Source organism: Schistocerca americana, chromosome 1 (genome assembly GCF_021461395.2).
Source record: "Schistocerca americana isolate TAMUIC-IGC-003095 chromosome 1, iqSchAmer2.1, whole genome shotgun sequence".
Taxonomy (NCBI): Eukaryota; Metazoa; Arthropoda; class Insecta; order Orthoptera; family Acrididae; genus Schistocerca; species Schistocerca americana.
Genome location: NC_060119.1, coordinates 509,205,370 through 509,223,661, shown reverse-complemented (window position 1 = coordinate 509,223,661; position 18,292 = coordinate 509,205,370). Strand labels below are relative to the sequence as shown.

At 38.2% G+C, this 18,292-nt stretch overlaps 1 protein-coding gene across 3 annotated transcripts in view; it reads left to right on the top strand.

Moving 5' to 3' along the window:
• The window catches only part of LOC124604846 (intraflagellar transport protein 122 homolog), a 239,008-nt gene that overhangs the window by 87,407 nt on the left and 133,309 nt on the right, over positions 1-18,292 (top strand). For all 3 annotated transcript variants that reach the window (XR_006978594.1, XM_047136514.1, XM_047136515.1), the window contains exons 12-13: positions 4,927-5,045; positions 8,195-8,348. Coding sequence is in view for 2 of the 3 variants with exons in the window: in XM_047136514.1 (XP_046992470.1) it covers positions 4,927-5,045; positions 8,195-8,348 (273 nt within the window). In the remaining variant the exon portion in view is untranslated. The remainder of the gene's footprint in view (positions 1-4,926; positions 5,046-8,194; positions 8,349-18,292) is intronic.

The window sequence follows — 18,292 nt, the reverse complement described above, 5'->3', positions numbered from 1 at the left end:
AAAATATTCAAGAAAACATAAGAGAAAACACAAGATCGTACATAATGACATACAAACACAAACTCACATATAAAATCACCAACATTTTAAAAAGACAGGGAAGAAATATCACACACAACAGACAATTATATCCCGAAATACACTCCAAAACTGACAAAAAACGAGATATATAGCAGAAAGCAGCTATACATCAATTACAGTGTAACACTTGTGATGGCAGATTTTATCATAATAATAATATACACAGTGAACTTAAAGTAGTTATGTCAGTATTAGTGTCATGTATATACTAGTGACAAAATACTGATAATACATCAAAACAACATGTGCAAACAAAATGAAAAGTGGGAGAAAAACATTTGGAACACAAAAAACATGCTTATGTTTTGTAAACAGAGTGGCAGTACGACCACCATGTGACTAAATGAGAGGAAACACCGCTGCCAACTAAAAACAGGAAGAGCCATAAGTAATCACTTATTTACATAAAAAGCAAGCAGTGAACTGTTTTATAATCTATGAATAATACTTATCAAAACAAAAGTGTATCGTAACTGTATCATTATAGATCCCACTGATGATGCCTTAAGGTGAAACGCATCTGGGAAAATAAAACACAATGCAGCAAGAGAAGGCATTTCCATTTACAAAACAAATATTTCTGTGCTTGCTGTGGAGGATGGCCACACAAACAAATTTGTTATAGGTATTTTTCTCCACAAACCAAGAAATCTTAAATGTCCAAGAAAGAAGCTGCTTACGGAATAGCTTGTCTAATTTAGGAATTGAAAGTTTTCACCATACTCCAGAGAATAATGATGGGCACCTATTGTCTCAATGGCTTTTACCTCACTCCTTGAAGTACACTTTAAAAAGCCTTAATTTGACTTAAACCAAAAAATTATAGAGGGATATCACTATTAAATACAGTGTATGAGATCTATGCTAGAATAATAACTGAAAGACTAAAACCCATAATGGAGTGCCTGCTGTCAGAAGAACAAAATGGATTCAGAAAGAGCTGAAGCTGCATAGACAACATATATATGCTACAGCAAATTATAGGAAAAACATAAGGAATTCAATAAAGAAGCACACATCCTTTTTGTCGATTATGTAAAGGCTTTTAATCAAGTAAATAGACAGCTATTGTGGGAAATTTTAATAAGAAGAGGTATACCAATACACATTGTACACATAGTTCAAAAGATGGGGATAATGAAGAAACAACAAAGGTTATTAATTTAGGAGTTCGACAAGGTAGCAGCCTCTCTCCACTGCTTTTTAATATATACATTGACAACATTATATGGCTATGGAGAATGAAACTGAAGAACTATACATATAACTTCAACTAAAAAGATTACATTATGACTTTGTTGTTCGCAGATGACCAAGCGTTAATTTCGACTAATGAAGATGGAATGCAGAGAGCTGCCTATGAACTATACCAAACATGCCTGACGTGTAATATGTCAGTATCAATACAAAAAACAAAAGCCATAGCATTCTGTGGAAAAAATCCAGTAAGAACAAAAAAAAAGTTATTGGCAACAAGATTTATAGAGCAAGTAGATAGATTCATATTTCTAGGAACCATGCTGTCATACAGGAGAGACTAGATCAAAAAGATCAATTTGAGAAATTTATCTACTTAAATGGCACTATCAGAAGAGCCCCACAATGTAAAGTAAGAAGAGAAACATATCTAAAATTTTATAAAGTTGTGCCAGTACCAACATTAGTATATGGAAGTGAATCTTGGGTAATGAAAGAGAAAGATAAAATAAGATTACAAGCCAATGAAATGAAATTCCTCAGTTACATAGCAGGATACACCAAGCTAGACTACAAAAGAAATACAGATGTCAGGAAGGAAATAAACATTTTCGATATAAACTGTAAGGTTGATGAATACCAACAAAAATGGATATACCATCTGTTACGAATGGATAAATCAAGATTACCACTACATTTTTATCGATATACTCCACAAGGTAAAAGATGCATTGGAAGACCTTCAAAACAATGGAAGGCTCAGATGTAGCTGCAACAGGCTAAGGGAAAGCTTAATGCATGACAGAAGAAGAAGTAGAAGAAGAAGACTGGAATATTACTGTGTAACCTTCCACCTATGGACGAAAGTTTTCTGAGCAAGTTAGGCAAACTTCTTTTCTTCTTGAGAGTGCATAGGTACCCTTTAAATCTCCTTTTAATAAAGTCTGTGAGGTGTCGTTACTAGAGACTGGATTATATGCATCTGCATGTTGCATATGCATTTGCATATGTGGCTCGTTTTCTCCAGCTATTGCACGTTTTAACTAGAAACTAGGGACGATGCATATTTTCATTCTGTGCTTACAATATTTAAAAAATTTAAATGGGCAGTCTCTAGCTCGATCTAGTTTTGACATCTCACAGATTGACTGTGACGTAGAACTGCGGCCAATTGCTGAGAGGCCACTGCCTAGCGAAATCATTACAGAAGAGGAACAGGAACAGACAGACAGACAGACAGAGTCAATGGTCCTGCACCCATGCCCCAAGTTAATCCCCTCCGCTGCCATACCGTAGGCATCGGCAACAATTAAATAAGCTATGCAAGCTTTTAGTCACATGCCCATTGTTTCAGTTTAGCTTTCTTTTTACTTGTACACATTTGAACATGTTTACAACTTGTAGTGTGTAACATTTTGTGCGCGATGCCATTCGAAGAAAGAAATGTTGTTTTGTGGACAGCTGGCCATCCTGGAACATTTACACGTGACAGAATTGTTTTATATTGTTGAGTTTGCGAGAAATACGTTTCATGCAAAAAAAAAGTTTGAAATAGACCGGCATGTCGAGACGAGTCTTCATGCAGAAGAAAGGACCATGACAATAACTTCTGACAACAGCAAGTTGCAGTAGCAGGGATATGTCCAAAGGTAACCAAAAATGTCGGTTTAACATGGATCTGTTTGAAGCATTCATTGCAAGTAATATTCCTCTTCACAAACTTACAAACCCTATCCTCGAAGGCTTGCTGCACAAATATTACTTAAATCAAAATATACCAGATGAATCAACATTGCATAAAAGCTACATACCGACAATTTACATAAATGTTCTGGAAGAAATACGAAATGAACCCAAGGATAGCACTATCAGGATTTCAGTTGATGAATCTACAGACAGTTGCAAACTTTATTGTTGGTTCTTTAAAAGAAGAGCCTCCTTCTTCCTATTTTGCAACCTGCAAAGAACTTGAAAATGTAAATCATTCTACGATCACCAGATTTGTGAATGAGGGTATTTTAAAAATATTTCCAGAATCTTCTGCAGATGAAAGGGTGTTTGTATTTATTTCAGATGCTACTCCCTATATGATCAAAGTGGGAAAAGTCCTCAGAGTATTTTATCCCAATTTGATCAACATGACATGCTTTGCTCATGGAGTACATCGCCTTGCTGAACACATTTGTGAATGTAAATAAACTGATTTCATCCACAAAGAAAGTGTGTCTAAAGGCTCCTGCTTGCATAAAGACCTACAAAGAAAAACTACCAAATGTGCCTTTGCCTCCTGAACGTGGTTCAAAGCTGTGTTGTTTTACAGTGAACATTTCAAGTCCATTAGAGGGGGTAGTAAATGACTTCGATAGTGCAGAGGCTTTGGCAGTTTGCCAGTGCAAGGGATCTTTTAATGATTATGATATTAAAAAAGACATTGCTGTGATTAGCACTCATTTTTCCCATATATCTGCAAGTATTAAGAAGCTTGAAACTCAAGGTTTGGCGTTGAATGAATTTATTCAATTAATGAAGAAAATTATTCTTGTGAACTCCTCATTGCCAGAGGCATTCCCAAGAAAACTGAAAGAAAGATTTGAAAACACTCTAAACAATAATCCAGGCTTTGAACCCCTGTGCCAGATTGATAGTTTTATTAATGGGACAGGTGAACTTTTATCAGAAACAAAAAGTGCCAACATAGCACTCAAATTCAAATACTGCCCATTTACCGTAGTTTATGTAGAATAGTCCTTTTCTACTTATAAAATTGTTTTGAGTGATCAAAGACTCAATCTTATTACCAAACATTTGGAACAATATTTGGTCGTTTATAGTAGAAAAATGTGAAGTAAATTGTAAATGATGCTTTGGTCCAATAGCATTAATTAAAAGTTAATGCTGTTTGAAAAATTCATGATTGTGTGTTGTTTTTTAAATAAAATATTATGGAGTTTTTGAGCATGCCCCTCTGCATGCGATATATCTCGAAGTTGGTCTTGTACATATCGATGTTTTTGCCCGACTCCCTTGCATCGCATCTGTTTGTTACTGACAACAATGCTCACCATTTTGCAAATTTTTAGAAAAAATCCCAGAAAGGCCCCAGTCCTATTGCGTACCAGACAGTATTCAGAAAATGAGAACAGCGTTCTAAATTTATGGATTTTTCACGTAATTGATATGCACATGTTTGACTTTGAGATATAATGCACACAGTAACTACCATGTTTTTTTTATTATTTAATCTTGCATATTTCAACACTTTTTATGCATATTTTAAGGTTTTTATGATGCATATAATCCAGTCTCTAGTCATTACGAATGAAGAGGCAGACAAATTTTTACTTAAAAATGTCACTCATATATCCCTTTGCACTCCAAATTGCGGGTATCCTAACTTAATTTACCAGCCTGTTCTTCACCATGCCAGTTTACAGCACCACTCCTGTCCTCCCCCACTCTAGTGATTACTTATAGAACATTGAGTCACCTGCCGTTTTGTGTTGTGGTCAACTTTTCCACTGTTTAATACTGTGCTGTGTTTGGCAGTTTAACTGACTGAAATTGATTTAGAATTTTATTTTTTAATATTATTTTGAATTCCTTTGGAGAAACAAGCATTTTCAAATATATAAATTGATTTCTTTTCAGGGCTTTGTTGTTGGTCTTTGTGGATCCAAAGTATTTTGCCTCCACGTTTCTACAATGTCAACAGTTGAAGTGCCTTTGTCTGCTCCTATGTATCAGTATCTTGAGAAAAAGCTTTACTAGTAAGTTACATTTTTTGACTGATTTTCAAAGTAATGGATGTGTAATAACTGTATAATTTCTGAGGCTCTTCAGTTTCTCCCAGTGTACATGATGGGATTTAATTCACGGGTGTGCAGCATTGTCTCAGTGCCCAATGGGCACTGCCTGTAGATAGTGTCGGAAGTTCCATGCGGCTTTTCGCGGATGATGCTGTAGTATACAGAAAAGTTGCAGCATTAGAAAATTGCAGGAAGATCTGCAGCAGATAGGCTCTTGGTGCAGGGAGTGGCAACTGACCCTTAACATAGACAAATGTAATGTATTACGAATACATAGAAAGAAGGATCCTTTATTGTATGGTTGTATGATAGCGGAACAAACACTGGTAGCAGTTTCTTCTGTAAAATATCTGGGAGTATGCGTGCGGAACAATTTGAAGTGGAATGATCATATAAAATTAATTGTTGGTAAGACGGGTGCCAGGTTGAGATTCATTGGGAGAGTCCTTAGAAAATGTAGTCCATCAACAAAGGAGGTGGCTTACAAAACACTCGTTCGACCTATACTTGAGCGTTGCTCATCAGTGTGGGATCTATACCAGGTCGGCTTGACAGAGGAGATAGAGAAGATCCAAAGAAGAGCGGCACGTTTCGTCACAGGGTTATTTGGTAAGCGTGATAGCGTTACGGAGATGTTTAGCAAACTCAAGTGGCAGACTCTGCAAGAGAGGCGCTCAGCATTGCGGTGTAGCTTACTGTCCAGGTTTCGAGAGGGTGCGTTTCTGGATGAGGTCTCGAATCTATTGCTTCCCCCTACTTATACCTTCTGAGGAGATCACGAATGTAAAATTAGAGAGATTCGAGCGTGCACGGAGGCTTTCTGGCAGTCGTTCTTCCTGCGAACCATACGCGACTGGAACAGGAAAAGGAGGTAATGACAATGGTACGTAAAGTGCACTCCGCCACACACCGTTGGGTGACTTGCAGAGTATAAATGTATATGTAGAATTAATGATATCAATATAATGGAAGGAAACATTCCACGTGGGAAAAATTATATATAAAAACAAAGATGAGGTGACTTACCGAACAAAAGCGCTGGCAGGTCGATAGACACACAAACAAACACAAACATACACACAAAATTCAAGCTTTCGCAACAAACTGTTGTCTCATCAGGAAAGAGGGAAGGAGAGGGGAAGACGAAAGGAAGTGGGTTTTAAGGGAGAGGGTAAGGAGTCATTCCAATCCCGGGAGCGGAAAGACTTACCTTAGGGGGAAAAAAGGACAGGTATACACTCGCACACACGCACATATCCATCCACACATACAGACACAAGCAGACAAATATGTCTGCTTGTGTCTGTATGTGTGGATGGATATGTGCGTGTGTGCGAGTGTATACCTGTCCTTTTTTCCCCCTAAGGTAAGTCTTTCCGCTCCCGGGATTGGAATGACTCCTTACCCTCTCCCTTAAAACCCACTTCCTTTCGTCTTCCCCTCTCCTTCCCTCTTTCCTGATGAGACAACAGTTTGTTGCGAAAGCTTGAATTTTGTGTGTATGTTTGTGTTTGTTTGTGTGTCTATCGACCTGCCAGCGCTTTTGTTCGGTAAGTCACCTCATCTTTGTTCTTATATATAATGTATATGTAGATGTAGATATAGACACGGAGGTCTGGCCCACATCTGTTAATTCATTTCATTTATAATCTTTATCCCACAGATGGAGGTAAAGAAACAAAATATATTCCCTGTTAACAGAACTCTCAGAACACCCAATAGAGACTTGAACTTTTATAGGTCTACATGTATACACAATCTACAATTCACTGTGAAGTGCGTGTCATAGAGTATTTACCATTTTATCACTTGAGGATTTCTGCCCATTGCATTTGTATATGGAATACAGGTAGAATTCGGTATCCCCTGTTACACATACTTGAGCAATATTGTAAGGTGGGATGCACAAGTGATTTGTATAAGTTTCCTTTGTAGACTGCATTTTTCCATTATCCTGTCAGTAAACCAAAGTTTGCCACCCACGTTATCTGCATCTAAGCCTATGTAATAATTTTGTATCTCTACAAATTGTTACACCCAGGTATTTGTGTGAGTTGGCTGATTCCATTATGGACTCCTATATATTGTAGTCATAGGATACTATATTTTTGTGTTTTGTGATGTGCACAGTTTTATATTTCTGATCATTTAAAATAAGTTGCCAATCTGCACCAGATTGAAATCCTATAAACATGTGAAAGGAAATTTGTGTAGCTTTCTTCAGACAGTATTAAATTTTAGCTAACTGCATCATCTCTGAGAAGCCTGAGGTTACTATTATAATTGTCTGCAAGGTTGTTCATACACAGCATGTACAGCAATGACCCAACATATTTCCCTGGGGCACATCTGAGTAATTACTAGTATGTCTATCATCATCTACATCTACGATGACATACTACATCCTCCATAGCAAGAAATCCTTAGTCCAGTCAGAAATTATTTCAATACCCCATATCATATCACTTCAATTAACTGGTATTGGTGTAGCATTGAACGAGTCAAATGCTTGGCTGAAGGAAAGACATACTGCATATAAATGTTTTTGCCCTGGGAGAGGTCATTCTGTTTCAGATACCTCATTATGTTCAAGTGCAGAATATGCCCTGAGCTGCTACTGCAAATGGATGTTAATGAAATAGGACAGTAGTTTTTCGGATTGCTTCTGCTGTCCTTCTTGTAGACTTGTTTACCTGTGCATTTTCAACCACTGTTCACATTTTTTTGTTCAAGGAATGTATGGTATATGTGTAAAATTTAAAAATGTAAGGAAAATAGTTACAATTAGGAATATAAGTTAGCTACACTAAAAAAAGAAAAGAAATGCCAATAAAAATTGAGATATGTAGTCAAGTAGGAATAAGTGCCAAAAATTGTCAACAAAGATTACACTTCTTAAAATTAAAATAATATTTTCATGTGCATGTGTAAAGGAGCTCATTCATCCTAAAAGCTTAAGATTTTTTTGTCAGTTTTTATACATTTATGTCAACTTGATTGTCATTGTGACTCCCACACCCTATTACTAAAATAGGCATTTATCATTCGCTCTGAATCATTGTATGTATAGATAAGCATCAGAAGGATTTCATTCTTTTTATTATTGGCAGTGACGCTTACCACGTGGCATGCCTGGGAGTTACTGACACAGATTGGGAAGCGCTTGGTCATGCTGCTTTAGAAGGTCTGGATCTTGATGTTGCAAAACATGCATTTGTGCGGAAAAAAGATTTGAAATATCTTGAGCTAATAAGTGACATACAGGTAACCATGAAACTACTCCACTATTAATAACAGTTTTTCTATTATTACTACTTCTGATGATACTAATAATAGTAATAGTAATAATAAAAATGCAAATATGTCACTTATCCAAATGTGCCATACGTCATGCAAATGCACATTGTAAAATATGGGAAGAGTAGTATGTTCTAACTATATAGATATTTTTGGTAGGTAATAACTGTAAATTGAATCATTTTTGAACGCGTAGAAAAGTTCATGTGTCACCACTAAAACCTGCATTAAGAAGCATTTACATAGTCACAGTGTGCTGAACTGAACTGTCAGATAATGGTACAGGAATAGTTGCTGGAAGTCTTATTCTCTTGGCAAAGAAAGTTTCTTATGTTTGAAATAAAAGAATGTAAAAAGAAACCAGACATTGTAGAAATCTGGAAGGGGCAATTTAACAGACCTACATTGCTGATGCAATTGCTCGACCAAAAATTGAAGAATGTGACTAGTGGAATGAAACATACAATGGAATGAGTTCTTCTCAGATACAGTATATCAAAAAGTTAAAGAATAATAGGTGATTTTGATCCAAAGCCAGGTGACTTATTGGATAAGTGCTGAAATGGCCAGGGGTGGGTGGCTACTACAGTGAATGGTGGAACTGAGTTGCTAGCATCAGGAAACAAGCAGCACACAGTCCTGGGTGGTGTGACAGTGGGGTGGTGAATGAAAGGCTGGGAAGCATCCCATGTGTAAACATGAACACATTGTTATAAGATTCATTTATTACTTAATACACTACAATAGGCCACAGCATTGGTCTCAGTGTGAACAGCAGGGTGGCAGCTAGCAAAGGCACAATCCGGACTTCGCCATGACAACAATCCAAACAAGATACCAAGCAAAGAAACAAATGAGTTTCACACTGTTTACAAAAAGCATGGAAAACAAAAAGAAAGAATAATAAGAAAATCCTACAGAGGAGGTGATTTGTTGATCTGTGTAGACTTGTAGACTGTCATAGGCCCCTCTTGTTACTTATGGGTGGCAGACTGTGTTACCCTCAGATTAGAAACTAAAAGTATTTCTACAGGCTTTTCCCATCCTTGCTTTGCTAAAGCATAGGTTTCTAAGTAACAAAAGAACCAAGGCTTGGATGTGAAGCAATCAGGTCACACATAACGCAGCAGCTCTGCCTTCCTGCAATGTCATTGCTATTACACTTCTGCTTGCTGTAGCATGTAGTAACCATCTTGATCCCATGGAGACAGTATCTGCCATATCAGCAGGTAGCCACTGATGTAACTGCGTCTGGTTGGCTCTGGTCTAACCTGCTTGCACAATCTCTAACATTCTCTGTGTCAGCGTTGTTATTTTATTCAGTCATGCCAAAAATTAGTGGTAACTCTAAAGTATGACAACAAATACCAGCAATCCCTGTCCATTACTTCATATTATTAAGCCACTTCTTGATATCAGTGTTTTAAAAATATCTGTAATACAAGAGGATATCTTAAGAACAACATAAATAATGCTTTGAGGATAGACAACTACTTGATGCATGGAAGCAGTATTGAATAGCAGTTAAGTGCACAAACAAGGTGCATTTACTTGTGAGAAAAACACAAACACACATGCACAAATGCGCTTCTCATGTGCACCCCCCCCCCCCCCCCCCCCCTCCCGGCCCCCCAGTAAATACTACTGGGGGATGTTATTTTTAGCTCACTTTTAACATTGAGTATTTTAAAATGAACATATAACTTGAGTTGTTTTTAATATCTGTGTTAAGTTCCTAGATTTTGTAAAGGTGATTTACACGCAAAACCAATGAAGACTAGCCCTGGCTTAGTCAATAAATTGAGATATGTTTCACAATACTCCTCACAGCATTGCAAGCTATCTGTAAGTACACAATCCAACCAAAGTCCAGTTCTCGCAGTATCAGAGTCCACCCAGTTAGTAACATAGCCTGAATAGGAAACACCTTTAAGCCAAGACCATAGCGAGAACCAAACCAATAGACCGACTAATGCACACTTCCTCTGCATAAACACTGTGATAAAGTTTCAATTGGATCAGACTGGCCCTGTGCTGGCTTATATACAGGATTCTCATGAGAGGGCATGTCAAAGACTGCTGCGCCCAACACTGGATGCAATGGGCAGTCCAGAGTGTTAAGTGTTGCTTAGTGTCAAAGATGGCGAACAACAATTGATGGTCCATGAAAGGATGAAATTTATGTCCATAAAGGAATAATTTAAATTTCTAGACTGTGCATATTGTAGTACGGACTTCGTGTTCTGTTTGAAATTTGAGTTGCTGGGATGTGTATAAGATCTTAGAAACATATGAAATAGGAACACCAACACTGTGGGAGAATTTATTCGTCAGTATTACCAGTGTGAGACCAGGGGTGTACGTTGTCGCAGTGGCTGGTTAAGGCAATCTTTCAAAGCCTGAAAAGGTTGTTGAGAGTGAGATGACCACTCACAATGCACACTTTCGCATTGTATCTGGTAAGAGAGTTCATAACGAAGTGGCCATAATAATTGGTCTTATCCACATTATGGATGGCTGCATGCTGTTGGTTACCATGACATAATCTTCCATTCATTTGAGCCTAGGATGGTTACATGAAAGAACACTTGCACAGTTTGTATTTGATTTCTTTTGCTGCCAGCCTCTGAAACAAGAGGTCAAGGTTGTGGCAGTTGTCCTTGGGAGTCATACCTGTAACTGAGATATTAGTGAGGTACGCAGCACAGTTTGTCATATCTAGTAGTAATTAATCATCAAAAATGCTGGCATATGACAGAGACTGATGAGATTCTGAAAGGTAACCAATTAAAATGGTAGATGCCTTATGGTTGAGCATTAGGTAAACTTGTGATGCTGGAACCTACGGAATTTGAAAATATACCTCTGGGAAGGCATTTTACTGTATCAAGTGCTGTATAGCCTCATTTTTTCAAAGAGCTCATATGGAGTTGATAAGTTTCAACTTCAACTTGTGCATACATACTGTTATCAGTTTAGTGACCTACTTGAGTATGGGGTACAGGTGTTAAAATGAACTGCTATGTCATAAAAAAAATTAATTAACTTTTTTGCCTAGATGCGTACATATTAAAATTTTTTACCTGTCTAAGATAAAAATCTGTGAAAAAGCTTTGACTGTAGATGATTACGTTTTCTTCGTGGCTGCTGTAATGAGGGAATGGGTTAGGTACAGGATGAGTTGGTGGTCGGAGGTTTCCGTTTCTCTGGTTCTCCGAGAGTACCAGGCAAAGGCAGAGAAAACTGCTACAACTCGCAATGAAGATTCCGTCTCTCTTGGCAGCTAAAGTACTCACAGCCGCAGTAAAAATTTCTGGAAATGCTTTCAGAATGAGAAGGTTGAACAAGAGTGGCAGTGTGATATCTTCTGACTAACAGACTTGTGGCTTGGGGCACGTTTTGAACAAACAAGCTGACGGCAAAATATTGTGTGTCTTTTGGAGCATGGTAGTTACAGATTCATCCACTACTGTTAATTTGCGAAGAAATCACTATGCACTGTATTGCTAATCACAGTAATAGTTTTATGAAGGTCCGGCGCTCCAACTTCGAATAAAAGTTCGTACTCAATATTTACCTTCTTTTTCATAAGAAATTTTTTATTCGTGATAATTGCGATTACAAGTTGTATCTCCTCTGCACTTCAAATTACATATATATGCAAACTTACTGATCTCCCCCCCCCACCCCCCCCCCCCCCACCCCAAAAAAAAAAAAAAAATCTCCAGTATCCATTGCTCATCTCAAACAATAGCAAAAAAAGCTAGATGCTTTTTCTTTCACAGCAAAGAGTGTTGACATGACAGTAAAGAGCGTTGTCATCTCAATTAGCGCATCATCGCTGGTACTCGCAGCCAGAATATTACAATAATAGTACATTATGTAGGGGCATTTCATGGCCCCTCTTGGTCACAAATTTTTTTTAACATTTATGTAACCAGAACATCTATCTACACGGTATAATTATGAATACTAGGGTTACAAATTAAATCATTGAGTTGTATGTACTTTCTTAGCAACTCTCACTACTGGCTGGCATAAATAATTATACTGTGATTCTCGGGAATGGATTTCGCAATTTCAGGGCCACCCATTCAGGTGCGGTTGGTGGGGGAAACCCAAGATCAAAACTCCCTAGTGGGCATTTCCAGACCAGTTGTAAATCATATTTAGTAAAAACACCAGAACTTTGAATAAAATATGTTGGTTTTCAGCTCGAATATTGAAAAAAAAATAGTTACTCAGTTTGTGTGGAACAAAAAATACAGAAAATCATTTAAATGTTCACAGAACTGTTTAGACTCTTTGAAAATGGAGTTATTCAAACAATACAGGATTCATTTAAGAAACAATCATGTTCTGGGTATTCTGTCAACGATGCAGTGACAATGGCATGATGTCAACAGTGCGATGCCAATGGTACAGCAGGATGGTGAGAAGCTGCAAGACATCACGATGGAATGGTGGTCAGTGGTGATGGCTGGCGAGGTGGTTAGATGTGAAGCTGTTAGAGAAGAATTGGATGGACTGGAGGCTGGGATAGAACTATTAAGGCCTCACAGCACCAAGATAGAAGTTCTCGCAATATACAACAAGGTACAAAAGAATGAGCAAGGACAAAATGGCTAACTACAGCGCCTATCTGAAATAAAACGGGTCAGTGTTCAACTCTACCCAACAGTCCACTTCAGTTCGTGTGTGTACTTGTCCAGAGTGTCCAGGGTACAAAAAAAGTCATAGCACAGTGAAAACAATGAACACTGAGATATCTTCGCAACACTAGACACGTTGTCCAGAGTATCCACAGTTATATTAAAAAATGACACTAGTACTGTTCAGAGAAGATTGGTCGAAACGTTCACATGTTTATCAGCAACTGAGCAGGATGGATCACTGTCTTTGCGTAGTGACACTAGTTTGCCTAACACCAAACAAAGTTCGCTGTCTTTATATCACTGAAGGCGATTTCACACAATTCCAAAGAATACTGTCCAGAACAGTCACTCGTTAGCATGAGACACAGTAATCGCAACGAAACATGACACTTCATGTTATAGAACAATTACATGTATATACAGGAAAAGAGATAGGATATCCTATTCAGAAGAAAGAGTCCACAAAACTCACTTAACACTAAGGCACAAAATTAAAAATGTGCAAAAAATGGAATAACCTACGGGGGTGGGAGGGGGGGGGGGGGGGGAGGGGAATGCAGCTTATCCTACAAGTACTGACAACCGACAAGAAAACACATAGTTATATCCCTACATCTGGATTGAAGGTTCACTCATTTTAGAACACCAGTTCATGGCACACAGTGGTGACATGTTATCAACACATATCATAAGAAACAAATTACTTAACTTAAATAATTACTATTTATATATCATATAGTTACACAAATCATGACATACAAAAAAAAGTACACAGAATTATCTCTAGAACATTTTTAAATCTTTTTGAGGGTACACACCATTTACTTTTAAATGTCTTTGAATATGCCAACAGATATGCACATGGATGTGGCAGTTTTATAACAACATAATACTGTCTTCTCTTTAATCCCTCATCATGTTTCTTCTTTTTCATAAGAACTTTCCCTTTCATGTTGAGGTAAGCATCATGAATTTCCTCTTCCCATGAAATCCTATTTCGGGGTATCTTTGGTAATGCTTGCACTCACTCATTATTTTCTTCAGTATTTAGGGGTAATTCTTCCGGAGTGTAACCTGTAATTGTATGCCATAGGTTATTTACGACTGTAGTGAAGTCGTTCAACAGATCATTCCACTTGGTTTGCTTCATTGAACTGTAGGTTCTCATAAAATGATTTAATTCTCTAAATACGCGTCCCATGGGACTCGCTCCAGGATTGTAACCAGAAGTATTTGCTTCCCATAAAGCCTTCTACCAAGTATAACACGTGAAAATTTTGCGTTGTCTGCTAGAATCATTCTGGGCTTCCCAACAGATGGAATAAAATCAAAAAGCAATTTCTTGAAAACGGATTTGCTGGTGGCGGATTGAATTGGGTACAACATTACATACTTAGAAACGTATCCAAAAATCCAACTATGTATTTACTACCTCCTCTTGCCCTTCGAACTGGCCCACGGATGTCCACAGAGATTATATCTAAGGGCTTATGTAGAATGATGGAGTGCATATCATCTTGTGTACCTTTGTTACAAGGCTTAGTCAGCTGACAAACTTTGCATTTCTTCAAAACCTGTTGAACTCTTCTCCTGATACTCAGAAAGTAACAATAACTACCTATCTTACTTGTATATTTAAGTATGCCAAAATGTCCCCAAACATAGTGAGTGTGCAAAATGAGCTTTTGCACGTAATCTTCTGGTACACATACACACCACTTATCTAAAGTATCAAACCTTCTGCAGAACAAACCACTATCAATTACTTTGAAAAATCTTCGGAGCTGCCCTTGGTCTGCCTGATTCAGTTTATTCAGAATTATAGACCAATGATCATGTCATTGCTGGAGGACAGATAGGTTACTACACTTGTATAAATAATATCTCCTGGATTCCAAATCTTTCAACAGCAAGATTTTATGTTGCTTCTCCTCATCTTCCATAGTGGTAATGTTCTTCAAACCTTCAGGTACTCTAGACAAAGCATCAGCGATCTGGTTATGTTGTCCCTTTATGTATACAACTCTGAAATTATATTCTTGTAAAGCCAAGGTCCAGCGTGATAGACAAGCATGAAGTAGTTTGCATTGTTGCAAAAATATGAGAGCTTGATGATGGCAGTACACGATAGTGTGCGCTCACTCCAAACAAGTAATAGTGGATTTTTCGAAACGCCCACACAGTCACCAAAGCTTCCAATTCTGTGGTTGTGTAGGAGCACTTGCAACATGATAACACCCAACTTGCGTAAGGTATGGGACAGAACGTTGGCTGATTATTGATGTCCTTAATTTGAAACAAACAGCAACCTAAACCAACTCTCGATGAATCAGTCATCAAACCAAACTCAAGAGTGATATCTGGGGTGTAACAATTTTGCATCCACAAGGGTGTCTTTGATAAACAGGAATGCAACTTCACAGTCATTTGTCCACCTCTACAGTACATTGTTTCATAGAAGCTGGTATAAGGGCTCTGCATTCATCACTTGTTTGTTTAAAAATTGCCCATAGAAGGTCGTCATTCCTATGAGAGATTTTAACTGCTTCTTGTTTGATGGTGTGGGAAAATTCTTGATGGCGCTCTCCTTTCTCTGAATCCAGCATTATTCCCTTATTGTCTACTGTATGCCCGAGGAAATGGATCCATTCAAGAGAAAAATGAGACTTTTGCAGGTTAGCTGTCACGCTTGCTTTACTAAATGCATTTATGACTCTAGCCGGGAGAATAATCTGTTCTTCCCAAGAAGATGTAGCAATGAGAATATCATCGACAACAACGTAAGTTGACTACGCAGTTCAGGTCCTAAAACAGGATCCAATGCCCAGATAAACACACCAGAGCTAACATTTAGGCCAAATGGGCGAACCTTAAAATGATAGCTTCTCCATATGTAAACAAATGCTGTGTACTTCCTTGATTCAGGATGTAGCATTATCTGGCAGTAAGAACATCTGAGATCACAAGTTGAAAAGAATTTCTTGACATGAAACTCCTGTATAAGCTCATCCACATTTTCTGGATGAGTATGGACAGGAACTATTGTCTTAATTATCTGTCTTGTGTCCAAAACTAATTGAACTTCGCCCTCTGGTTTAGGGACAACCAGTTAAGGACTACAGTACGGGCTTGTGGATGGCTCAGTCAACCTCCGATCCAACATTTGTTGCAATTTTTCATCGACAGATCGTCGAAGTCACGAAGGTACAGGATAAATACTTTGACAATATGTACTATGTGGGTACACTTCATAATTACACACATAGCCTTTCACTATACCCGGTTTTTCCTAAAGACATCGATATTCTGCTGCAGTAAGTCTGCCAGTTGTTTTCACTGGCAATCTCCAAACAATTAGATTCAGGCATCTTTTGTTAATGTGCATACTTGATAAACCTCTTCTGCATTTGATCTCCAACTCTTCTTGAAATGCCTTACAAGCTTAATTGTTGAACCCCGACAATCTATGGCTACGGTCTTCTCTGATCAGCTCCACATCATCAATGTTAAAAGAAGCACAGCTCGCAGAGAAGTCAGATTTTAGTCCATCTCCTGGATACTATACCCAAAATACAGTCCTTTATTAATTTATTTATTACAAGGAACATGCATAAAGTCGCTACATTTCCTATTCTTAATTCAATAGAGTCTCTATCTTTACCTTTTGTGCCCAGCTACCGATTGCACCTATAATTTCACAATTACTCACAGGAAAGATGTAGTTTCTGGTGTCATGTCAACCTCTCAAACAGTGCTGCGGAAATTGCATTCACATTTGCAAGTATCAAGAATTACTGACTTCTGCATGTATCGCCGGTATAGGAATGGTCATACGTTTGGCTGTGCAATGCTGGACGTCATGCTCAATTTCGTGTACCCCTTACATCACATCTGACCATTTCACAGGGGACGATACGGTCGTCTTTAGTTTAACGGATGAGTTCTGGGTTTGTCAGTGACATCTGTAACCACTGGCGGTTGCTCTCTCTCTAGTCATTTATATTCAGAGATTGCTGGTTAATATTTTGTGGTTGCCAGTTCGGATCATTCCCTTAAAACTGCTGATTATTCCAATTACGTAGGTTGTATTTATTTTAATTCGCGGTTTGCATCGGGTTGAATCTTCACTTGTTAGGTTTATTTTTCACCCAGCGAGGTTGGAACTGCACCACGTTGGCATTCAATCTTTGGCCACCGTTCAGCTGTTGTTTGTTATGCTGAGGTTGGAAGCCTGGCTCTGGTGTGCTTTACTATTATTATTGCCGCTCGGTCCTGGGTGATATGCAAAGTTCTTGTTTACACTAGTCAACGGCCCATTCCCATGATTTGTAGCTCTTAAGTCTTTGTTTAATAGGTCGATGCCGTCAACGACAGAGAGAAAGTCTTTGACATTGTCTTCGGGAGCATACATGAGTTTTCAGTTATCTCGACTGGTAACTTTGCCTTAATTATCTTAAAAATATCCATCTGTGCGACTGGAGTATCCCAATATCTACTTTTATTCAGTTGCTTCTCAAAGTACCGATGTAAGTTCCCACTCTTGACTGGAAATGGTTCTGGATTTTAAATCTCTTTCTTCCAGTTGTTCTTGAATTCCCTAACACCAATACCTACTCAAGAGCGCGTGTTCAAAATCCTCGTAGGTGACACAGGTTTCCATAATATCTGTATGCCATAAACTACCTTCCACTCGTACGTAGCTGGCGACAAAAGAAATCTTTTGCGCATCAGTCCATGCATGGGGTAAAATACCTCCAAAACCGCAAATGAAAATGACGGGGTTAACAGTTTTCTTCTCCGGGCGGAAAGCATGAAACTTCCAGTTACTTAGGAGCTTCTCCTCTATTAACATTCGGGCATATACATTGTTGGGCGATATATTGCCATAAATAGGGTGAGATACCACATGTGCACTTTTTGTTGTAGGCATTGGGCTACTCATCACTGACGCTAAATTCATCACATTTTGTGTCGTTTCATCAGAAAATGTGATGTGTGTCAGAACCACTTGCTCTTGTTTCCTTTATTGACTTGGAACATTCTTCAATCAATTTGGTTATATTGTCTTTCCACTTCGAGAACTTCTCACCAAATAGTTGGCTTATCACATCACTATCAATCTGGATCCTTGTGGAATCCGATACATTAGCCAGTTGAACATTTTGCACAGCTTGTTGCAGTTGTTCATTAACGCATTGTATCACCCTCTCTTCTTTAACTGCGACACAATCTGATTTAACAAGTTTCACTTTGGAC